Raw genomic sequence first — 24,815 nt, 5'->3', positions numbered from 1 at the left:
TATTCATTATTTATTTTGAAGGGTAATTAAAATCACCTTTCCTGAATAACAGTACCAACTAGCTCTGAATTACAGTTCCAGGTAGTAGATGTTGACAGTTGGCAGATCTCTTCGGGGCATACAGGCTCCAAACTGCAGGAATTGGATGTTGCTCAGCAGTTTGAGCCAGGCCATCCTCTGAGATGATCTGCATCCCTTAAACCTTTCCACAATACCCAACTCATACTGACACCTTGCTCGATTGCTGCCTAGGCAGGAACCCTCCACCAGGACTCACTAGATGTATTCTGATACACTTAACTTATCCATGCTTTCTGTACCAGTCATACCTGTGTAGAAATGTTTGTCCAGTAGCATTTTATATGTCAGAGCTTTCTACCTGACTTATTTCGTGGACTGCTAATTTCTGTGTTTTAACGTGACTATTACATGTCTGTCCTCAGCTGCTCTGCAGCCAGTGCTGCTCCCTGCACCTACTGCTCCTCTGTTGAGTTTCCCTTATCAAATACTGCAGTGCTTCTCTGTCCTGCTCCCATGCTGACCCCCCACTCTTTTTGTCTCACCACTCCCAAATCCCCAGGAAACCAGCTTTCTTTCACTATCCCTCATGAAAAGTTTTTTATACAACGCTGACACATGCTAGCTTACATCTGCAGCACAAAACTTTGTCGTTGTTTTCCATTATTCACAATGCATCAGATCCTTAGGTTTATCCTGTATTTCCTAATGCATTCCATGACTGCTTTGTTTCACTTATCTAATCAGATAGTCAGTTCTTTGGGAAGCTGTCTTAGAAGTGCTGCATGTTGCTTATTAACCACAAAAAATGACTGATTATGATAGCAGCATAATTGAGCTGAGGCTATGAAGAAATGGTGAAATTTAGAATCCGTGATTAAATTCAAGGCTAGGATTTCATGTGCTTTTAAAAGTCTGACTCATTTCAGCATATAACTGGGAAACTGCTAGAACTTCTTTACTAGTTCTATAAGAGATACCTAGACAGCAGTCACTCTCTTTTCTCAGTGGGATGATTAACACCCGAAGAAGTCAATACTAGCACATGTTCAGACTCTTCTGTGTTCATGGAGGGCTTTAAGAACAAGCACAGCAAAACCATTCTCTGAAATGATCTGCTTTCTGGGCACCTTTCTTATCCCTGTCCATATTACTTTTTGGCAAAAATCAGAAGTCTAGTCCCTGCTGACCTTCTCTCCCTATTGCTTCCATACACTGATTACCATCTTCACCCTTGTGCATGTTTTCTGTTTTATGCCTTCACATCTGCTTTTTGAAAGGCCTCTCTTCTTTTATTGTTGTTTCTTTCTGATTTTCAGCTTCTTTGTCATTAAGGCGCAGCATTTTCCTCTCCACTGGTAATGTTAGTTCATCTAACCCAGTCAGTTTGTTATCCAGTTTCAAACTGCACTTTTCATACTACTTTGCAAAAGAAATTCAGGAAAGGCTATGCAGTTCCATCTTCTGTAAAGAGCTATGTACCCATGTTAGCAAGATACTGAGAACATCGCCCATTCCTCAGGAGAGCCTCAGAGAAATAAATTGAGATTTCTTCATCCCAGCTTCATCAGTCCCTGAATTACTGAGTCTTGGTCAAGGTTATGTAGGTCTTTTTTCCTGTGGACAGCTGACATGTCCAGCAGTATTTCTCAAGTGGATGGTATGTGTAAACTGAAGGAGCCTTTGTTGTGGCAGAAACAAGTAGTGTTTCAGATTCTGTTTGAAATATGTATTTTCAATATTAAAAAATAAATGGGTTGCAAAGTTCTTTCTAGTAATACATTCTTCCTAGGAAAGCGCTCATCCTTTCATCTGATTTTTGATCTTGATTAATAGAGCTACTGGATATGGGTGGTGATGTCCACAGAAGTCCTTAAAGCTGTCTTGTAGGACTGGAATTATGCAGTTCTGAAACTCTTATTAATCGTGTGGATTGGTACACACACACTATGGATGACAGTCAGCTCCCCAGCCTGTTTTTTGCTGGCTAGGTATATAGCCTATGCGAGATGCCAGTTTGTAGAGAACTGAACAACTCCAAGGGATGCTTCATCCCATTCTTTCTAATTTTCTAAAACAAAACAAAAAGAATAAATAAACCAAATTGAGGAATAATTCATGCGCTTTTCATGAATGTTGAGCAAGTCTAGATGATTAACTTAGATGAAATGGCAATTTTTTCTTGGTAAAGTTCTCTACCAAATTCCAGGGGGATTGCTCTGATGAGTAACTTCATGCTTTTATGAGTACAGATAGAATTAGGACTCCATTGCCAAGATAACTTACAATTATTCTTTGTAGCATCAGTTGTAGAAAAAGAGTTATAGAAAAAAAAAATGATTTATATAAATAATATTTATATATTTATGAATATTATATGTATTTTCTATAAAGTTATAGAAAGAAAAGCAAATAGCCCTATTCTCTTTCAAGGAAATTTCTTTTGTCAGGGTAACTAGAATGCTCCTAAGCATCAGGAGAGGATTTACAGTCTGCCCTATTGATGCCTAATTGTCTTTCAATGGAACATTAGCGTTATTAAGAATTAGAGCAGTATCTGATCTCAAGGACACATCATGCCAGCCTTCCAAGCTTAGAAAGCTTTCATCATCCCATGACTCCACATTGTCAGTACAGGTTTACAAATTCCTGCTGTGACACCAAAAGCACAGCACTGTGTTGCATTCATGCTTTTTGTGTGTATGCAGTGGCCTAAGAAGCACTGCTGTTATGTCCTTCTGACACCCTGGAAATGCTGGTGTAATTTTGTTGTCAAGATTCCCACCGTTCTATTCTTCAGTGTAGCCCGGAGGAACGTATTGCAAATGCACAACTTAGTTTTAGAAGACCAGGATGTCATGATGTGCCTGTAGTTTTGCATTTGTTTCTAAAGCAGTTGCACCAGCTAAGTGCCATGCCTGGTACAAGTTCTGTCCTACTAGCACATGACAAAAATAGCATTTGCACGAAAAGGTACTGTCTAGAATCAGTAAATCTCTCCAGACACAGATGGTTTAATGAAATAACACAGATCTTAAAACTTTGCCTGTCAGAACTGCATGATCACCATTACTAGACAGAGGAAGAGAATTAATTCATAGCTTGGCATTTTATTTTGGTCCACGTTGCATGTGTTTTCCTTTTGTCCAGCTTCATGTTGTGTTTTCTTTTGTTTTCTTGTGACTAGACTGCCTCTTTGTCAAAGATTTCTGCCTCAAAGTCTAGAGCAAAGCCATTGCTTCCTCCAAGACCCAGCTCAGCTTGCTCATTAACTACTAAAAGGGCCACTTTTCTCGATACAAACAGTTATTATGTACGGCCCTCCTCAGCAGGCCCAAGAGACTGCTTGCCCTACTCAAAATCAGATGCTAAGGTAAGGTAGCAGAGTTGGTAGAGAGAGTTAGCTTGGAGATGTGTAGGTAAATTATGTGGATCCCATTCTCTCCCCGCTGCGTCTGAGTAATTATCCGTGAAGTTTACCTGGGACTGATTACATCCAATGGCAGGAAAATTGATTACCGGGCTACAAGATTTGTGCTAAAAAATGGATAAATACAAAGCAACTTCTCCAGAGGAAACATAAGAAAATAAATAATTAGCAGGTCGTCTTCTTTCGGTTGACGATATGGATGTTACTTCGTTGGCTGCTAAGACATTTTACCCATTTTGCACGTGGGTATGTGACAAAAACAGCAGTAGTAATTTATTCTTCAGGAAATGTTTTTAAAAAGGGATTGTCAACCAGTTAATACTTTCTGAAAACAAATTCAGTCCCCAGGTAGCAGGGTGCAGTTCTTATCACCTGTAACAAGGGCAGAAACCAAATTCTCTGCATGTGGGACTGTGCTAAAGTTGGTTCATTCTAGCCTCCCCATGTTTACTTTTCACTCGCATTGCAAATCTGTCTGATGCTGAGTTGGTGACTATTATGTCATATCAAAGCTGTTTTCACCATGCTTATTGTGTCTCATAATGTTTGGGACCATCGTTACATTTAATCATCATCAAATCATACATCACCTAATAATCTCAGTCAAATCCATAGGAAAAGAAAGGTTCTGCCTGCTGCAGAGGGAAGGTTTATCTTGGAGAACCCATAGCTACAGTGAGATTGGCAAAATACCACATTTGGGGGACTTGTAGGTAACCCTCTCCCCAAGAACAAAGTTCTGTCCACTCTGAACACCAGAGTCAGTTTTCTCCTACTGAGTGTCATGCAGTAAAGAAGCACCAAGGAGCTAATCAGAGCATGGGAAGTGGCTAGATCCTCACAGCGTCCTCAATTAGTAAACTGGGTCCATAGGATGAGGCTTTCCCTCTGTGTATAGGTTGAGAGAGGTCACAATCCAGTGTGACATTTTGAAAACTAAACCTTCACTTTTTATTTTGCTGCTATTAGGATGGAGTAAGCAAGAGTCCTGAAAAGCGTTCCTCTTTACCAAGACCTTCCTCTATCCTTCCTGCTCGAAGAGCTGCATCAGGAGACCGAGACAGGGAGGAGAACTCTCTCTCCCTGACAACATCCCTTTCTACTTCAATACGACGGACCACCCGTAAGTTGTTGTTGGTTTTTTTTTGCATATTAGCCCCCTCCTGCTGCTGTGGGTGTCTTCCACAGCAAAAACAAGACAACCTAAGAGGGCAATACAAAATATTCTGAGATCTTGGAAAAGCAAATCTAATAGTTAAGATGATTAATTTGCTGTTTCATAGCAGTGATCTCCCTGTGCTGTACTCAAAGTCAACTCGGATGAGAAAGGGTCAAAGCCAACTCGGATGAGAAAGGTGGAGAAGTTAGCTAGTGGAGTGACACACTGGGGGAAATTAAGATAGTAAACCATTAACCAGCAAGGTTCTTTTATGAGGACTCATTCTATCAATTCACAGACTGAAAAGAAACTCCAAGGAAGAAAAAAAAACAAAAGCAAAAAACAAATATTTCCTCAACTTTTACCTAGGTTTAGTTTTGGCCTAGGCATTAGAAACTGGGTATGGCTTCCTGCTCTTCAGTAGGCATTCTTCTGGCTTTAGAGATCAATTTCTTCCCTTTATGAGAGAGCCTATGGGAAGTAGATAATTAAATTTGATTTAAAAAAAAAGGCCTTTGATTCTTGAGTGATGCCCTCATGGTAAAACAGAGGTGCTGGATGCAGACTGACCTCTACCTAGCACAGCAGCTCCTTCTGCTGACTAGGAGCAAGAGGTCATCTGGTATTTGCCAATGTCATAGAGGGCTGAAAAATGAAAAATAAAAATACCAAAGCTGCAGAGAGCTGGAAAAAAGAACAGTTCCCTTTCTATCTCGTTCATTATAGCAAGAAGATTCTGGCTGGGGTTGGTTGGGAAAGAAAGAAACCATTCAGGGAAACTGGAGGTGAAAGTGGAGTATGTTTGATCTGATGAGTCATGCACTGCAAGGAGTTTTTCCTGGACACCAGGAGCAGCAGTGCAGTGGGTTTGTTCCATCACCATTAAATAAATGGAACGATTAATGAATCACATGGAATTTGGATTAACCTCGCTGCTCTAGAGAGGCCCACTGGATTTGTAATTTCTGATCATTTTAGAAGTGAAAATACATATGCACCCATTCAGTGTTGGGGTTTGCAGGCTTTGGGGGTTGGTTTGATCTCTCTCTCTCTGGCTAGCCTCAGCAAAGCTTTGCTTTAAGCAGCTTATGAAGACAGCTCCTGTTCATTTGCCCTTGCGAGTTACCAGCAGAGCTGGCAGCAGAAAGTGCAATGCCCTGCTCAATGGATTCTTGCCCTCAGTGAAAGGACGCATAATGCCATTAACAGGGGAATGAAGCTGCTACAAAATATTACAGTATTTATTTTTTAATCTGATTGCAAATGTCACTAGACTGAGATTTTTAATCAAGGTTGTTTTCTGTAATTGCTTTCACTGTACTGCTGAAAAATAGCACTTGAACATGAGGGGCATCTACCTGTCCACACAACAGAGCCATGACTTGTTCATCAGCTGAGTGCTTGCCTAGCATTTAGCTGAACAGACCACAAGTTATATGTGATCAGAAACAGCCAAGCATTCAGAACCTAGATTTTCAGGATTACAGAGTTTTCACCACCCTAGTTTAACCCTAAATCTATTGAAACTGATGACAACATTCTTACTGGTGAGTCAGACTGTCAGATCGAGGTTGGATTCCGATGGTGCTTCAGTCCTTTTCCTAAGAGGGTTGATACTGTGTCTTTTATAATGAGCTTCGCAGGAAGCGTAGGTGCTGTGGGCAGCACATCTGTATTGCCACGTGGAGAGCTCAGTCATTGCGTGGGTGATTTATCAGCTCAGTCACACGTGACAAGGTAACTCCTGGCAGGGTGGATTAGCAAAGGAGACACAGAGACAGACATCCAGTCTGCTCTTACAGCTCTAGCTGACAGCCATCTCTGAGCTCTACTTCGCGTGGCAGACAGTGAGGAGAGCTTGTGTTTCTGGGGTGTAATTATGTTTTTTTCTTGCATGTAGGATCAGAACCAATTCGTAGCAGAACAGGAAAAAGTGGAACTTCTACTCCCACTACTCCTGGCTCTACTGCCATTACTCCAGGGACACCACCAAGCTATTCTTCCCGTACACCAGGCACTCCAGGGACACCCAGCTACTCCAGAACTCCACACACTCCTGGAACCCCCAAATCTGCCATACTGGTACCTACTGAGAAAAAAGTTGCCATTATTCGCACTCCTCCTAAATCTCCAGCAACTCCGAAGCAGCTGCGAGTTATTAACCAGCCTCTACCTGACCTCAAGAATGTCAGGTCCAAAATTGGATCAACAGATAACATCAAGTACCAGCCTAAAGGAGGGCAGGTAAGGATTCCAGTCTTTATTTTCATCCATAACCTCACCTTTTGGATTGCTATGGGACAGGAGCCATTTTAAGTTTCCTTTCAAATGCAACTTCTATTGTCACTGCCATCTGCACTGGTTGTTTAAGTGATGTTAAATTGCAGAAAATCATCTCCAGAAAACTATAGCAGTATCTCACTGAGATCAGGGGAGAAGTTTCAAACAAGGGTTTGCACTCTGTGCCGTAGATACAGTTCAGTATGACTCTCAGCAGATATTGCTTCCTTAGTAGAATGTAGAATTGTAATATGTAGAATGTAGAATTAGTAATATGTAGAATTGTTATCATGCATGGCATTAAAAGACAAAAATATGTCCAAGAAAGCAAGCTTTCTACTTGGAAGAACTTTCGTTCTAGGTAGCAGGATGAAGCCGTCCATTTTATTTATATCATTATAAACTCATGTAAAACTTAAAAGAAATCATGTTTCATTTAGAAGCAAAGAGGCTGAATGAGAATGAGGAAAAAGAATTCAACGTAACAAAACTTGTGCTAAAAATACAGAAACTCACCCTTATAGCTGTAAACAATTTTGTTGATTAACTTGTGAAAAGTTTCGGTGCATTTCATATTGATTGTGGGCACAACCCCACCACGAAAACACTCCATGTTCCCACCTCTTTTACCTCTCTGAGACCTCAGAGTCGCAGCTCTGGCAGTCTGGGTGCTTTCTGGGCAGGCTCATCTCTCAGCGACTTCCTGAGGGCAAGACATTGTAGAAAGCTGGGTTGCACAGTGTTTCCAAATTAGATACTTCTGTAAGTATCTGAGTATTGGAATACATGGTGGAACATACAGAACAGTGAAGTTGCCTAATGCTGTCTCCAATTAAAAAAAAAAAAAAAAAAAAAAAAAGAAACTGGAATAAGACTAAATGTTGCTATACTCTATCTGCTACAGGTCTTCCAGAGAAAAAAAGCAGGCCCAAATATTAAACATTAAGTTATCTTTTAAGCATAGATCCTGTTTTTCATGGTAAATGAACATATTCAGCATTTTCTGGGATTCAGACAGTAGCCACTTAGATAAAGTCAAGAAGATAATGTCTCAGCGTAGGCTCTTCTGCCTTTACTTTGATAAGCATCTGTGTAATTATTTTTAGGCTCCCATTTGACATGCTGCACAGCAGATAGTCAGGGTGCACAGGTACTCCTGGGGGCCTGGAGGACAACTTCAGATAGTGCTTCTGGAGTAGCATGCTTGGCAGCAAGTTCAGCTGCTGAACGTGGGGGATCAAGAACCGTGTTAGCTTGTCCTTTTCCTTTTCATTCTCTGTGGACCACAAGAGCAGTACAAGACTAAAGGAAGTGAACTGTATTTAATTGTAAACACTGTGCCTGGACAGCTTAGCAGTTCTCTAGAGCTGCACGGTCTTTGCTTCATAGTGCTGGCCCAGCTGTTGGTATTTCACCTTTTTGGGGATCGTGGGCAAAACCTGCTGACTGCACATAATGTCACAGGAACGAAAGAATTTTTCAATTCTCTCCAATCTCAGGCCACTGAACTGTGGGCTGAGCAAAGGAAGAGTCAGTGGGTTTTTCCTTTGTCTCCTTTATGCCACGGTGTTCAGTCTAGACAAGAGGATTCAGGATTAACTGTTTGCCAGTATATGCTATTGAATTTTATAGGGTCTGTTTGAGGAGCACATAAAAGCTAATTTCATTTCCTTCTGTCTTCTCACTTCTTTTAATGTCTGGCGGCAAATACTGCGCTGGCTAAAATGAGCTGTTATCTGCTATCTGCTTTTAGTGATGATACATGGAACAAACAGAAAGCTGCTCAAGTTTTATAACCTGAACTGAAAGTGCTGATAGCAGCAACCATAGGAAAAAACACTAGCAGACAAAAAGCCAACATATATCTGAGCAAGTTAAGTACATAAACATGACATGCAAATGACTGAAGAAATACAGATATGCAGCCCCAAAGTGTCATTTGGAGACAGACTATGCTTTCACCAAAGGCATATCTTAACCTAGCACAAGGTCTTTTCTTAGCTTACAGCTGTCCTAGAGAAAGCAGCCACGCTGTGAAACCACCAGAGGCTGAGGTTCAGAACTGAAGCAGTAGGGGAGGTTTGAATGCTAAATAAATCAAGAAATGCAGTGCTTCAGCCTTGCATTTCATCAAAAGCCCATCAGCTAGCAGTCTGACTTGAATTCAGCTTCGACTTGCCAACCACAGAAACAAAGATGAGGAGAGAAATTACTCTCTACCTGACGGGGGGAAAAAAAGAAAAAAAAAGAGCATATTTCTAGTGGAAGAAACAAGCAAACACTGCTCTGCATTATTCTCCTGCTAGGGATAGATGGCTTGAGATTTTTTAATTGCTATTCTGTAGTCTGGAGAAATGAGGGCTTCTCCATTTGGTGCTGGAGCCAGGAGGCGGCTATCTGGTTTTCTCTTTATAGTAAAGTATGGTGAAATGCTCTCATTCTTGGCAAAGCTCAGAGGCAACTTGCTCGTGGGTATGTCTGCTGGGCTTCAGATGGGTTTTAGCACTGCATCAGCTGTGGAGGAAATGCTGTGCTTTCAGAATTAACCCATTTGCATCTGTTATTTCTCAGACAGCCCAAGGGAAGCATGGAAAGAACTGGGGGGAAGGGCTGGAAATCTGTTTCACATGCCAATGGGTTTGTTTTTCTGTTCAGACTTTTGGTCATCTTGAAATTATGCCTATGAATGCTGTTTGAACCATGTCAGTGTTCAAAAGTGCACCAATTAACTCTTCATTGTTGGCCAGGCAGGGTAGTTATAAAGCATGACAGGCCAGCAACCAAGGATAAAGCCAACTTAGATTTTTTTTAACTTGATTTTGAAATGTATTTATAAAATTTCAACCATGAACAAGAACTTCAGCAGTTGTGAATCAGCATAGCTCCATTAAAGCACATGGAGCTGTGCAGACTGGATTGCAGTAAAAACGGTCTCAATTATCACTAACTGCAGTAACAGCCAGACACCTTGTAAGGAATAAGATGACATATATTAAAATGAAATACCTAAGCCGTGTAGGAGAACCAATTGTTCGTTAAAGATTTTTTAGGGAGATTAAAGGGAGTATTTCTGCTATTTTCTCAAGTAGGTTGAAGGTACCAGGACATAAATTTCTCTAACAGCCTGAGTCATTCCATCAGCAAGTTCAGCATGGCAGGCATTTTCAGCAGAGCTCTGAGCTGTCTAGATTTTGGCAATAAAATGGAGAAGGTTGTTCCTATTGGAAAAATGTTCAAGCAATACAGTCTGGATCCAAGCTGTTTACTCATACAGTAGTGTTCTGTCTTGCATGGTAAGGTGAAAAAAGACTTTATTTTGCTAGATGAAAAGGAACAGAAAAGGAAATGATAAAAACCTTAGTTTTTATCTGAAAAATTTGGATTTGGAAAAGAGATGCCAGGGGCCGTATCTGGTGGGCTTTGGGAAAATCAGCTTGCATGAAAAAGTAAACACAAGTTGTTGTTTTCAACTTGAACTGAACAAAGGAATTTTCTCCTTTCTGCTGGAGTAAAGCAAACCCAGGCCTTGTGACTCAAACATGATTCCTTAAAGCTGTGGAACTGATTTGAAAACACGGATGCTTGATGCTTGTTGCTTCATTTTTGAAGTTGATAGTATCCCTTCAATTAATACCTGCTGCTCCTTCTAAAAATTAAGGATTGAACTCTGTGATCTAGCAAAATCTCTTTTGCTTTGGATTTGTTTGTGTTGGTTTTTGTTTGTTTGCTTAGGGAGGTACTGAAACACAAATCTATGGGATCCTGGGTTTTAGTTGAATTAATTTTGCTCCAAGGATTTTTCTGACTCGGTGTACATGAATTGATTTCTTCTGCTGTCCAGTTCATCAGCGGCCCAGATTTAGTGGGGAGCATGATTACAGAACAGTTGTTAGATTTTCTTTCTTGGATCTTGCTCTTTCTTGAATGCTCAATTAAAATGAGTTTTTGTCTCTCAACTGTAAACTCTACAGCTTGGAAAGCTGTCATTTTGCTTTGTGTTTCCCAGCACAGTTACGGAAGACATCTCAGTGTTTCTGCATCACAGTTATGCAATCAGAACAAGGCTTACTATGATCGATGTTAGATCTAAAGAGAAAATGCTGGTTTCTATATTGGTTGTTAATTTTTGAGAGAGAAACAAATCGGTTTTTTCTGCATGATAACTATGAAAACAACATCTAACACAAATCTTTGTGCTTGGGACAGTTAGCACCACACACGTGATACTAATCAATGGGCACAATTTAAATTTTGGTAATTAAGAAAGATGCCCTTAGAAAATACTTGTTGCCCTTATGTTACACTGATGATGGCTTTTCTTCCCATTAGGGACATTCTTAGATCAATATGGCCCCCTTATTAATTAGATGAATACTACTCAGGTTCTGTTTGTAGATGTAGAACATTTGAGGCACACTCTTCCTCTTCAGGGTCCTTGATAGGTCAAAGAAATGCCCTTAGTGTTCTCTCTTTACCTGTAGTCTCTGCCAGGAGCATGAAATCTGTAGTATCATCTGTTCTTGGCAGCGTACAGATTTTGAAGATTCTAATCAGGTTTTAACCTTAACCTCACTTTCTGTGTGCAACCAAGTCTTGTTTCATTCAGTCCCTTTGTTAAGCAGCAGAGCAAACACTGAAATAATGTCTGGTTCCTGGGATGTAGCTGCATCAAATTACTGTGATGCTGTGGTAAGTAGGAGGAACCTGTCATCTTTGGTAAGCTGTTAGGAGTCTGGGAACTTTTCCCAATATCACAGCCTCACAGCATGTTCAAGTGACAAGTGGAGTCAGGCTAGAGATTTTTTAAATGCTTTAGGCTCAGTGTTTGTGGTAGAACTTCTCAAAGGCCATAATTTCACGGCAGGGAGAACGCTAATTATCAGCTTCTTGAAAAATATATGCAAGCCTGCAATTTCATCAGCTTCTCAATTTTTGTTCTTCAAGTATCCTTATTTTGGTGTGTACCAGGGCGGTGAGCCACAGGAGAAAAGTTGTTGATGGATTATCTGCCCACATGCTGATATGTTGGGAATGGGTTTTCCCTATTCTTGTGGAAGCTGAACTGAGTGATGATAAGCAGCCAGCTTCACCCAAAAACATCCTTTCTGGTCTAGGGTAGATGTTGCCTTCAGACCAGCTGCTTCCAGTTAAAATTACCTGTCAGGCCACTAGAAGTGTTCACCCTTATGAGTAGAGGTCAGTGTATGTCTCATCTAAATTAATCCCATGAAAAATACCTTCCCCACTTGTTTTCCTTGCAGCTATCCATAAATCCCTTGCGTTTCCCAATACTTGGTTGGACAACATTCAAACAGCACAGAAGGCACTGGAGCACAGTGGCCAACTCCTTCTGTGGACTGACTGGAAGCAGTTGGTGTCTGTAAGGCTATGCTGTGTGCCAGTCAGCATTATCTGTCCTGGCCTTTGCTTCTGGACCACTGCTGAGGGGCCAGTAGAGGACAGAGTGGGGGAAGGTCTGCCAGCCTGCCAGGACTTCAGGCAGAAGCCAGCTTGATTGCTGGACAGCGTGGTTATGGGGAAATAACTCAGCTTTGTCTGTAAGGCTCAAGTTTTCCACTGTGGTTTCACTTTACCTGCATATGATAAACGACAAACCTAAATACTACCTTCCTGAGGCTGTGCAGCATGTCTTGGCACCCTGGCATCAGATCAGTAGAAGAGAATTTACACATCTCAGACTGTCATGTCTACACAGGTGTTATGAGGGAGTCTGTCAGGAGGTTAGCCTATTGGGATGTTTAGTGAGTGTGAAGAGAGAGCAGTCCATTCTCTGACAGAGTAAAATGTTGCCTTTCCTGAATGAGAGCATGAGTAGACTTGATCTTTCATTTACTGTGTGTGCATATTAGAATACAGAATGAAAATTCATATACATGCATTCGTACCACACCTCCACCCCCATACAAGATGTCCATACACATTCAGGAACATGGAGACCTTCCTGGTGAGTCATGGTATTTGTGCTGTCTCTATCACAGACAGATGCATCATTTAATTCCTTTCAAGTGCCATTATAAAAGTTTACCATTTTCTTTTTGTAGCTTGGTTCCCTTGGGAAGCAGCTTCAGAGCCTCCCTGCTTTGATAGTTACAAATTTCCCTCTGGATTCCAGCTTCAAATAATTCAGTCCATTTATACTTTTTGTTTGAAAGCCAAAGATTCTCTTTAGCCTAAGTGGTTCCTGTCCCTCTCTGGTACTTTCCCTCTGATGTTTACAGTCTGATTTCCCAAAGGAAACAAAGATCATGGAGTCATGCTGTCTGGCTGGCAGGTTTAGCTATCCTCAATTCATTTGTAACTTGCTGGCCAATTTCAACTAGTGTTGCAAGGGGAGCAGAGTTTAGAAACACCTCCCGTCCCTCCAAGTTGGAGTAATAGTTATTGATTAGATTCAAAACAGAGACTCAGCACTGTAGTTGGGGAAACAGCAGTGATTACTCAGTCCCTGCTTCACAGTCGGAGACATTGGCTCCTATTTGCATAGACTAACCAGCCAGGGAGAAAGCTAGGTGGGTACTGCTGGCAGGAGGGGATAGGCCTTACTTAAGAATACAAAATTGAGGGATTAAATGGTATAAGGCATTAATCCACAGGAAACAAGGCTTCATTAGTTCAGAGAATGCTTAGTTATTGAGGATGGTCATGACTTAAACACATGCAGGGATACTGATGTATTCCAGGAAAGGGAGGAGATAATCAGGGAAAACCTACTTTCCACCTGTGCCAGCTGGCCAGCACAGTATATAAATGACACATAGGTCTCCTGCTGACCTCTCTTCACAGGGGCACATCTCATCCACTGAGACAGAGAGGATAGCCATGGTGATTGTTCCTTTACGTACCTGCTAGCTGGGCTCATGGACCGTGACACTCATAACCTGTCAAATATTTGGGTGCAAATCAAACTTTATCCACTTGATCAAAGGCACCCTCTGAACTTATCGCCTTGCTTTGGCTTCACTTTTAAGCTACATCCCCCCAGTCCACAGCAGTGAGGTTTTGTCATGACCGAAGTCAGCATTTTTCAGAGCAAGTGCTTCCCTGTGGCCACTGCTGAGAGGCACTGCTGATCCATTGCTGAGAGAGATGTGCTCAAAAAGTGCCAGGGAGGCTTTCTGTTTTGCCCGGTCCTGTCTGGCCTGAAGCTCTCTGGGAACCAGATCTGACCGCACATCTGACGTGTGTTTCAGTAACTGATGTGACACCTGTCTTGTATAGTACTGGGGTACATTTTTTAGACAGATAGTATACTGAGGTAAAGTACAAGCCTAAAACTCCAGAGGCGTTTCCTTTCGTATGTCAGTAGACGCTGATTTACTTGCATGGATTAAGCAGATAGGAGAAAGGCAGAACTATCAGCTTGCCTACTGAAGATGCCCTTCAGAGGGGCTGAAGGTGACCCACTAGTTGTGCTTTACAGTGCTCTCATCTGTGGCGATGGCTGAGCATGCCCTTACCAGTTTAAGCAAGGAAGCACCTACTGTCCTAATGGTTTGACTGATATAGTGATTGCATTATGTGTAATGAGGGGGACCCACAAAACAGCTTGCTGTGAAGAGATCCTTTGCATTAACTGCAAAGTGTGGCCCCCTAAAAATTTCTTCTTGGAATAATCTGTACACAAGTCAAGAATAGTACTCCAGGTGCTCAGTGCCAGAGGATTTGACTTGGCATCTAGATGTGGCATTTTTCTTGCTGCAAGGGCCAAAAGTTGCAAAATCTGATGTCCTTGTAAGATGGTCAGATTGGCTTTTCCTAGTTCAGGTAGGTGAGGCACAGAGGAAATTAGTCGTTTGTTTCAGATTTAGCAGAAAGTCTGGATCAATTAGAAGATCTGGCACCATGAAGCATAAACTGCACAGGGTTCTTCCTTCCTCCCACTGAGCACTTCAGCTAGTGTGCAGCTGCTTTGTGTTTCCGTAGTAGTAAGATGAAGGAGGAGGCTACCCCTGTACTGCACCTCTTCATTGCCTAAATAGAGGCACGGCACTGAGTTCTGACTGCAGTTTAATTTGTCAGGAGCTGTCAGTCACCTTTAACAGGACACCCTGTCTGGTGAATGTAGCCACTGTTACGGCTACGTTGTAGAAGGAGGGGTGAAGTACCTCAGGATTTTTACTCTTATCTGAGCTGGCTGATCACAGATTGCTGCATGAAAGACTGGAGTGCTGAACTGAAAGGAGGGATGCCATCTTCTCCTTCTGGCCAGTTCAACAGAAACATTTGTCATCGCTCTAGAGAGTCTAGCACAGGCTTTCCAAGAGTTCCCATCTAAGTAACTAAGGAATCCTTTCAGCTTTTCAGGGAAAAGCCACCTCTCATATTTCCCAGTATACAAGTGTCCCCCTTTGCATTTCACCACCAATTCATGAGGTAGAAAATGAGCAACACACTGTGTTTATTTATACCGTGGTAACATACTAAGTGTAGAGATTGGTGTGATCAACTTTCTTACACTTGAGTACAGGAGACACAGCAGGAGGCAAAATTACTCTGGCTCCCTTGTCCTGCACCCTGATGGAGTATGTGTATGTTATGTAGTAAGTTACCTTCGATTCCTTTTAGGTTAGGATTTTAAACAAGAAGATTGATTTTAGCGATATTCAGTCCCGGTGTGGTTCCAGAGATAACATGAAACATTCTGCAGGGGGAGGAAATGTAAGTAGCACAGACACACTGTAAGCAGGCATCTCCACTGTGGTGACCCACCTTGCACAGCCAGACCCCTCTGTCTCCCTTCCTCTGAGCACTCTTTTCCTTCTTGCTAATGTTTCACATGTGAGTTTGGTCTAGTAGTTGTGTGAGCCCTGTGTATGCAGTGGTGGCCTTCTGATCTTCCTCCACAGAGTACAACACATTTCCAGGACTTGGCCAGGAAAAGAAAATGAGAAAGACAGGTCATCTCTATAAACACCCAGGGGTACTGACAGTAAAAGTCCAGTGTAAGCCAGAATGAGTTAGTGCTTTTCATGGGAGTGACCCAAGAAAATAATTTCCAGAAAGAGACTCCAGCTCACAGCTGAGCATCTTCAGCTAACCTTCTCAATTCTGTACAGATTTAAAAAAAAGATAAGGATAAAGAAAGCTCAGAGAGAGGGTGTGATCAACGGGGGTATTGAGTGCTATTGCCACAGTACTATTCCAGTACAACCAGCTGAGGTTGCTCAGGGTTTGATCAGAGACCAATTAGTTTCAGCACTATGTTGGAATAGCACAAGGATGTGTCCAGTCTGGAGGAAACGATCCCTCCTTAGATGAGTTGGTGGCATGCACACATCAGGTCCTCTGCAGTGGGAAGTAACCAGATTCACTGTGGCCACCGTTGCTGGCTTCAAAAGCAGTGGCACTGCAGTCAGCTTGGAGCTTGTGTGTGTGTGTCACTTGTCCTGGCCTGGAGGGGCTGCAGCTTCCTGCTGGGTGCAAAGCAGGAGTGTGGCTGTAGCTGTTCTGAGCTGGGCTCAGCGCAGCCATGGCCACGTGGGGGACGCAGAAGGGATGGAGGGTGTCAGTGCTGCTGCCTGGCTGAGCAGTGTGGTGCTGCTGCCACTGGTGACTAAGCACCAGCACAGGCACAGCTGCAAGAGTTGCATTTGTAGATTCACCAGCCTCTCCATAGCGGACTGAGCTAAAATGCATACCGTGTTTAGATGGCAAAAAAAATGAAACAGATGGCCAAGGGAAAAACAGTCATGGAAATGTTCCTAGTTGCCAGGATGCGTGTTCAAAAACAGAACCAAACAGGGGCTTGGAACATCCACCCTTTAGGGAGACTCAGGAACATTTCAGAAAGAACCCACAAACTGATCTGCTTCATCCTCCTCTTCATTTTCCTAGTAGAAAAGCTTAACCCAGCTCTGTCATTTTCCCTAGGTGGAAGGGAAGCTTGCTGTATTAATCCAGCATTTCCTCATTTGTGGCGTGGTCTGTTTTTAACTAACAGTCTCTCCTTTTCCAGTGGTTTGTAGAGGCTTGGGCTCTTCCTCTGCAGGGCTTGTCTTTTTATTTTTATTTTTTCTTTTCATTCTTGTAATTTCTGTGTGTGTGCTTTTGACAGGTACAGATTGTAACGAAGAAGATTGATTTGAGTCACGTGACTTCTAAGTGTGGTTCACTCAAGAACATCCACCACAAGCCAGGTATCATTAGAGCTTTCTACAATTTCTGGGATGTGGGACAAAGGAAAGACTTGTACATGAAGGGGAAATTATTCTCTTTTATAGTCCAAGACAAAGGAAATACAGTTGGGGAATAGAAACACTTCTTAGTTCTACTTAACTAAATGTGTAAAGACATGGATGCGTGGAACCACCTAGTTTAGAGATGAGATAAAAAATGGTACAGAAGGATGCTGCTTGTACAAAGTGTCAGTTTGATGTAACACCAGTATGCATGCTGAAGCTTGCTAAATATTTAAACATCTGCTTAAATCCCATGAAAATCAAGTGGACTGTAGCGCATGCTTGCAGTGTGGATATGTGTATTAAAGATTTTGTAGGTTACTGAACATGCAGCATGTTATTCTGTGCATTTCTAAAATAATTAGAACTCAAATTAAAGGGAAGTAATCTGAATGTACCCATTTGCATCAAGTTGGACCTTCTTCTGAGCCACTGCACTTTCTTTTCATTTTCTTGTTTCATTTTCTTGTGTAGGAGGCGGACGCGTGAAAATTGAGAGTGTGAAATTGGATTTCAAAGAGAAAGCTCAGGCTAAAGTTGGTTCACTTGAAAATGCCCACCACGTACCTGGTGGTGGTAATGTCAAGGTAAGGAGACAGCCCTCAGGGAAAATGCTGCCAGTGTGCCTTCAGCCCTAATTCTTTTGTGAAATTACTAGAGCTGTGAATTCAGTGGTGGCTCTAAGTGGAGTAGGAAACATCACTTCATTCTGTGTCAAACCCATTCCTGTGCCATTTGCTCCCTCTGGAATTTGTAACGATGGAGCTCACATCCCCATCTAGGATTAATATGAAGCTTATAGAGAAACCACCTGTAGTTTGTGCACTGGCTTTCCATCTAAAGAAAAACCTTGTTTGGAACCATTGTATGGCATAGGTACGATACAATAAGCTCGCAGTGTGGCTGTCCTTAGAGGATTGGGACTGCTATGTGAAACAGGAGGAAAGCATCTTGAAAGTAAGATATTCTCACAAGCATTTGAAAATAGAAATTTCAGGAACAAACCACATAAAATGCCTGCTAATTTCATACAGCTAAGAACTGTGCTGCTGCTAGTTGAGGCATCCGTCAGACACAGAAACATTAAGAGAGGCTGTAACATGTGTTAAAAAAAAAAAAGAGAAAATTTTCAGTTTCAATCCTTCTAGGAACTAAAGAAGCTTCAGTCCTTGTGAGAGTTGTTAAAAAAGAGAAAGGAAAAAAAAGGAGATGCAAAGATGTATAATGAGAAAATTTGGTAAATATGTGTTAAACTCTGCTTTCCTGCAACAGATTGACAGCCAGAAACTAAACTTCAGAGAGCACGCTAAAGCCCGTGTCGATCATGGGGCTGAGATCGTCACGCAGTCACCAGGCAGGTCCAGCATGGCTTCACCACGCAGACTTAGCAACGTCTCATCCTCTGGAAGCATCAACCTGCTTGAATCACCACAGCTTGCTACCCTCGCTGAAGATGTCACGGCAGCCCTCGCTAAGCAGGGCTTATGAATTTGCTCATTTTGCGTTGTATGAAGTAATAAAATATAGGCATGAGCTCTTGGCAGGAATGGGCTCAGAGCAGGTGTTACATTCATTTCTACCATGTCTAAAACTAAGTCACATCCCAAGACTAGTAGTTACCATACAGTTAAAAAACAAAAACAACAACAAAAAAAAACCAAACAGAAAAATATAAATAGATGCAGAAATTGGCCTGATCTCCATTTACAACAGGAAGACACTGGCTTTACATGGGTATACAACTGCAGTATGTTACATTGGACAATTATTGTTGCTCTGCTCTGTCTTGCATGGAGTACCGTACTACAATAAAATGCATTTTTACCTTTCATGTGCCTAAAGGCCATCCACCTCTTTCTGAAGAGCCTTGTTAATATCCCGAGTTGCTCATTTCACTGTTCTGTTGATAGAAGGGGAAAAAAAAAGTATGAAAAGTTGCCCATTGTAAGTTATTACAGGTTAGATTAAGAGTCTGCTTACCAGAAGGAAGGGCATATAGAAAAATTCAAGTTTAATTAATTAAAAAAGCGATATTTTGTATAAACGAGTAGAACAAAAGTTGAATTAAGTTATTAACATTTTTTTGGACCTGGATAATTATGTCAGTGTATAGCTGAAAAGCCAATAAATTATTTAACTAATAACTAAAACTATTAGTTGAAAACGTGGAACCATGCTTGGGGAAGTGACGTTAACAAAGCTGTTGAAAGCAAGCACTTCCACCCACCCCAGTGGACTTGTGTCTGATTAGGAAGTTGGTTAAGCGGCTTAGATTTGTGTAGACACCATCAGTTTCACATCCTTTCCATCTGTTTGATACAGTATTATAGATATATATTTCTCTGTGGCCATTTGTGAGACGCCCTCTTCATATACTTGAATATTCTACTTTATTCACAGTATCTGTGTCTCTTGCACCCTTTGGTGTTGCAATTTTAGGTATGTAAAAGTAGATGTTAGCAGGGTTTTTTTTTCCCTATTCATAAAAATACATTTAAAAAAGAAAAAAAAAGATGAAAACTTTTAGCATGAAGTTGCTTTCTGTAACAACTAAAAGCCGTGACCCTGTTTTAGTGCCAGATGCAAGTCTCTTCTGTGATGCTAGAAAAAGGATTCCTTCCCTCTTCCCTCCCTTTCTTCACAAAGATACGATTTTTGTGGGGTCCAGAAGTTTGTAAACGGTCTCCAAAGATGGCTGGGTTTGGATTCTGGATTTTTTTTTTTAAATCCAAAATAGTTTGGGTTTGGCTTTTTTGTTTGTTTGTTTGTTTTTCTTTTTTTTTTTTTTTAAACTCCTGTAGTAACAGTGAATGTTACATTTATTTATTTATTTTTCTTTTGCTAAAGTTGAAACAGGAAAAAGTATTAGGGTGTCGTTTCCACTCCTTCAGTGATATCTTAAGTATACACTCAGGCACTCAGATAACAGTGATATAACATAACGAGATGCCTGTAAATTATAGTTCATGAGTAAATAAATTGAGCTCCTTAGACTGGGTTGCTGTAGTGATTAATCAATAAATAGGGCATCTTAAAATCTGAGCAAAGTGGGATTATATTGACTAATAAAAAGTATAAGAGAAAGTGTGCATAAAAAGGGCAGAGATATGTAAACATCCAATCTAACGGAGTTACCTATGAGAACTCCAACACTGTCTTATGGACACTACGAGAACACTGAAGGTAATATGGGAGTATTACTCATCAGCAGATAATAATCTGCTGATACTATATGTACAATAGACATTATGAAATGACCAGTTTACATTCTTGCAGATTGTTTGATCTTTTCCTTTTGAAATCTCTTAACGAAACTTTGCACTGTCAGTTGAGCTATACTTGATACATGTATTAGGTTAACATTGTGTGTTGGAAGCTTTTTATCTGTTCTTTTTGCTCCTTAATTTGTATGTGTGCGTGTGTGTGTGTTGGGTTTTGAACCAAAAAGACTCTAGAGGACATTCTCTCATCTGTGAAGAAGGATTCTAATAGTCAACAGCACAGGATTCCACATGATTCAGGTAGCAAATGCACAGTTACTACGCAGTAAATCTTCCGCGGAGCAAATGAGGATTTTGGCTAAGCTGTCACACAGTATAAAGACAGAATAAAATTATGAAAACTCTAAATTTTACTGGAAACGTTAGCCCAACACACAACATTTCAGCACTGCAAAAAGCTTTTTCACACTATCAAGTTCCTAATACTGTTGGTAAGTCAGCTGTTTTATACGAAGGACAGTTAGCTTGGAACCATGCTAAATGGGTTCTGATTTCTGCCTTGTATTTGTTATACTCTGGTGTAATCATATAAATTCACATGGAAACAATGTCAAGAGAGATGCATTAAAAGCCTCTTCCCATTTCTTTTTTTCCAGGAAAGCAAAAGAAAGAAAGAAAGAAAAAATACAGAAACTATTAAAACAGTATCACATTGCTCTGATCACATAGTCAATACAAATGAGCCTTGCAGCGTGGTTTTTATTTTTATGCCTTTTGCAAATGTGGGAGAGTCTATGGTACTACCGAACCTCAGCTTCCCCGAAGCGGAGCACCAGCTAGCAAGAACAGTGTTACTTGAGTAATGATGTTTAGATAATCCACCTACAAGTCCAAAGTTAGAGTGGTGTTAACACACCAAGACATTTATTTCATGCATTAAAATGAGCTTTCTTGTCTTGATTCAAGCAAAGATCTTTGTAATTGTAATCATCCTTCCATAGAAAGAATCCTAGAACGCTGTGGACTTAGATGAAGGTAAAAGAAATCGAGAGTTTGTGCTGTTAAAAAAAAAAAAGTTGTTACATGACTAGTTGTTCACTGAAAAAGTTCGTATTAATCTTAACTTCTCAAGAAGAGGGTTGGCTTTTAAAGGAAGAAACTGTTTTGTAAATATGTAATGCCCACTTAAACTTTAAGACAGAGCCAGCTTCCTCTGGAAACTGCATCCGCTGTTTCTTTTCCACAGGCACGTTCAGCCAGCAGGTGCACTGGGTGTCTGAGACCCGACTTTGTAACAAAGCAGAGAAATGCAACAGCAAAACCTGTTGGGATGGCTAGGGGAGAGCCCCAGATTAATGATCTGAAAAGCTGTAGAGACAAAAGTAAGGGGCTTCTGCCCCATCTGCAGACTCCTGCTTCTGTGTAACCACACGCAGAAAGCAATCAAAGCTGAGCAAACCTCTGTCCAGCAAAAAACGAATACTGATGAGGAAAATTTTGTGCCCCTTAGGGCCACGTATGTTTTCACTGTACAGCCGTAAATGGTATCATCCATTCAGTGCTATGCTAAGGTACAGTAGTAACCTCATCGTGGCTGCTTACAAATAGACGTTTGCCTATCTACACAACCCAAGGGGTGTCTGAAGGCAGCCTGTGTGGGCCCCCACTGTGAGCAGCAGTTCTTGCCACGCTGGACCAAAACCATTCAAAACCCAAGTACTCACATCCCTTCAAAGGCAAACGCCTTGAAGAGTCGATGACGCTCGCTATGAGAACTGAAGCAGGTAGTCTAGCCTAGGTGTGTAGAGTTCATTGCTCGTCCTGCTGCAACGCAAGCAATCCCCACTGCAGGAAGGTAACTTAGTTTCACACTTGGAAAAACCAAGCATATAAACGCCACTTCAACTTTAGCAAAGAGAAAAAGCCACCGAACGAACACGCTGTATGCTGGGATGTCAAGGAATACGGCCTGCTGTTACAAACCTGTGTTTTTTTCTGATCATTCTAGAGCCTGTTACCATAAAAGAGGCATTTCTTGAATGGCTGGTGGTAGGTAGTTCATGTTTTTCAATCCGATTTGCAATTGTATTTGTTGCTGTATAGTGATTGTTTTGCAAAATAAAACCGCTTGTCATCTAACCACTCGCGTGGCTCAGCAGCGTCTGTGATGCAGCGCACAGCTACACCGCACCAAAAGCACCGCAAACCCGCGGGCACCGCTGGCACTCGGTTCTGCCGGGGCGGACCGAGTCGTGTTTCCCAGCAAGTCCCCGTTATTGACAAAATACCGGATTTTACTCCTCGCGAATGAACGCCCTGAGCTCCCGCCGCCCTCACAGCGGCCACGTGTGAGGGCCGTGCGCTCCACCCCCGGCGCGGCCTCACGCAGCTGCACCACGTGACGCCTCGCGCCTACGGCGGCCCGCGCGCGCATTCCTGTGTGCAGCCACGAGCGCGCGGCCGCTAACGGTCGCTCTGTGAGGGGAGAGGATTTGGCGGCACCGAGGGTCTGCCCGTCGTGCGCTGGGCGCGGCTCGTGGGTCGTTGCCCGCGTTGTGCGCGTCAACCGTGGGCTTTCATACCGAAGCGGAGGGGCTCACGAGGTCTTTGGGCGCAGTTCCTGGGTCAGCACGACAGCGGAATGGCCGTTGAGTGAGTTTGGGAGCTGCGACAATGGCCCGCGTGGGTCTCTCCCGGTGCTCTGTGAGGTGGGAGCGGTTTGGTGGCTGAGGAGAAAGTCCCGCTGCTTCCCTCTGGGATAAAGATGATGGATTGGTCTGCTTGAGCTTTTGTTTGGCTTCTTTTGTGTTTATTTCTTGTCCGTTTGCGCTCGTTTGCAGAAACAGAGCTGGGGTTCTTAACTACGCTGCTGCACTATCTCATTGTGTGTGTGTGCACTCACACGTACAGAGGTGCAATCATCAAGTGCTGACTACAGCTGAGAGTGCCCACAGTGCTAGCAGCTGTGGGTGAGGAGATCCCAGGTGTGGGTGATATTAGCAGCCATAGGGGCTGAAAGGGACCTGTCTATCTGTGCTAACCCCTAAAGAAAGGCCTATAGGACTGCACCTACTTTTGTAGGTGTAGCTGAAAGAAGTGTCTTGTTTGAAGCAGTCTCTATGGCTGTGCTGGTGCCCTGTGTACATGCGTGCATCTCTGCAATGCAAGCAGAGCTTTGTTATTGGCTGAGTCTTTAGATGAGAAGGCAGTAACCATCGTGCTCGTTACTCTGGGGTGGAGGCTCTCGCTCATGGCTCCAGAGACGAGGCAGGATAAGACCCCAGGCTCAGGAGTGGCAGGAGGAGGCAGCTATTTATGGCATCCTTTAATGCCTTCTTCTCCACTTGAGATCATGATTCTGATCTCTTCCGTGTCTTTCTTCTCCTGCCTCATGCATGTGTATTAGCTGGTCCCAGTGTAAGAATCAATATACAAGAGGCAGCTGTCCCAGAAATAGCTTTCCCTGAGCAAGATCCTAAATTTTAGGAAGATCACGTTAAGCGTTTTTGCTTTATATTGTGCTTATTCTTGCTTCTGCCCGACTTCAGCTTTTTCCTGTCAGCTCAGTTTTCTTTTAGGCAGCTGTTCTCTGTTGATGTGATATTATTTCCCAGGGAGGGTGGGGAGATAGTGAAAGCAGCTTTGTGGGGTCAGTTGCCATCATCGGTCTGCCCAGGCTTCCAGGAGACTACTGCTTGTTCTGGGAGGCCTGTTGCAACGGAATGCTTTGCTTGCTTGGTATTGAACAAAGTGATGTGGGAGGGGTGTTTGAGCAGGGGAAAAAAGCATGAGCCTGAACTCCGGGAAAGTGCTGTCTGCCTCACTGAGGGTTCTGCAGGCTGCATCTGATCGGCTTTTGGAAAAATGCAGAGCCACATGCAGGAATGCCTTGTGTGTGTCCTTCTTAACTAGAAGGGTTTCTTTGGATACACTTGGCAGAAAAGACAGGCAAAGAAGTGTGTAGCCCTTTGATAAAAGGGAGACTTGGCTTCCTTGGGCGTGGAAGAGGCTGAGGTACTTAACAGGATATTTGCCTTGGTCTTGACTGCCAGTTGGACTTTCTATGCCATTCGTGTTCCTGAACCTCTAGGTGGGAGTCAAAAGAGCAAAATCCATCCCACATTAAGACCAAAGCACATCATGAGGCTAAATGTGTACAAATGTATGGGTCTGGATAACACACATCCCTGGGTACTGAAGGAGCTGGCTGATGTGGTTGCCAAGCTGCTCTCCGTTGTATTTGAAAATTTCTGGCTGTCAGGTGAAGTCCCCTGTGACTGAAAAAAGATAATCATCACTCCCATTTTTAAGAAGGGGAGAGAGGAAGACCAAGGTATTGCAGGCTGCTGAGCCTTGCATCTGTGTGTGGGAAGATCACGGAGCTGATCCTCCTGGAGGAGATGTTGAGGCACATGTGAAATGAGGAGGTGATCTGAGATGGGCAGATCATGCCTGACCAGTCAGCTTTCTATGATGTGGTGACAGCTTTGGTGTCCAAAGGAAGAGCA

General features: G+C 42.4%; 1 protein-coding gene across 11 annotated transcripts in view; it reads left to right on the top strand.

The window, feature by feature from the left end:
* Positions 1-19,606, top strand: part of MAP2 (microtubule associated protein 2) — a 147,685-nt gene extending 128,079 nt beyond the window's left edge. For 6 of the 11 annotated variants that reach the window (XM_065751274.1, XM_065751273.1, XM_065751269.1 and 3 more), the window contains 5 exons: positions 4,418-4,571; positions 6,508-6,851; positions 16,963-17,044; positions 17,561-17,673; positions 18,359-19,606. In XM_065751274.1, the coding sequence (XP_065607346.1) occupies positions 4,418-4,571; positions 6,508-6,851; positions 16,963-17,044; positions 17,561-17,673; positions 18,359-18,574 (909 nt within the window). In that variant the 3' untranslated portion in view covers positions 18,575-19,606. Of the gene's footprint in view, positions 1-3,205; positions 3,392-4,417; positions 4,572-6,507; positions 6,852-15,473; positions 15,567-16,962; positions 17,045-17,560; positions 17,674-18,358 lie in introns of all 11 variants that reach the window. The other 5 variants (XM_065751272.1, XM_065751266.1, XM_065751265.1 and 2 more) reach the window with 2 other exon arrangements.
* The last annotated feature ends 5,209 nt before the right edge of the window (positions 19,607-24,815 follow it).

This window comes from Cyrtonyx montezumae, unplaced genomic scaffold, assembly GCF_038088225.1.
Source record: "Cyrtonyx montezumae isolate F1298 unplaced genomic scaffold, pur_monq_1.0 scaffold_7, whole genome shotgun sequence".
In the NCBI taxonomy this organism is placed as follows: domain Eukaryota; kingdom Metazoa; phylum Chordata; class Aves; order Galliformes; family Odontophoridae; genus Cyrtonyx; species Cyrtonyx montezumae.
The sequence above is the reverse complement of the archived record's forward strand: the minus strand, read 5'-3'. Positions and strand labels throughout refer to the sequence as shown.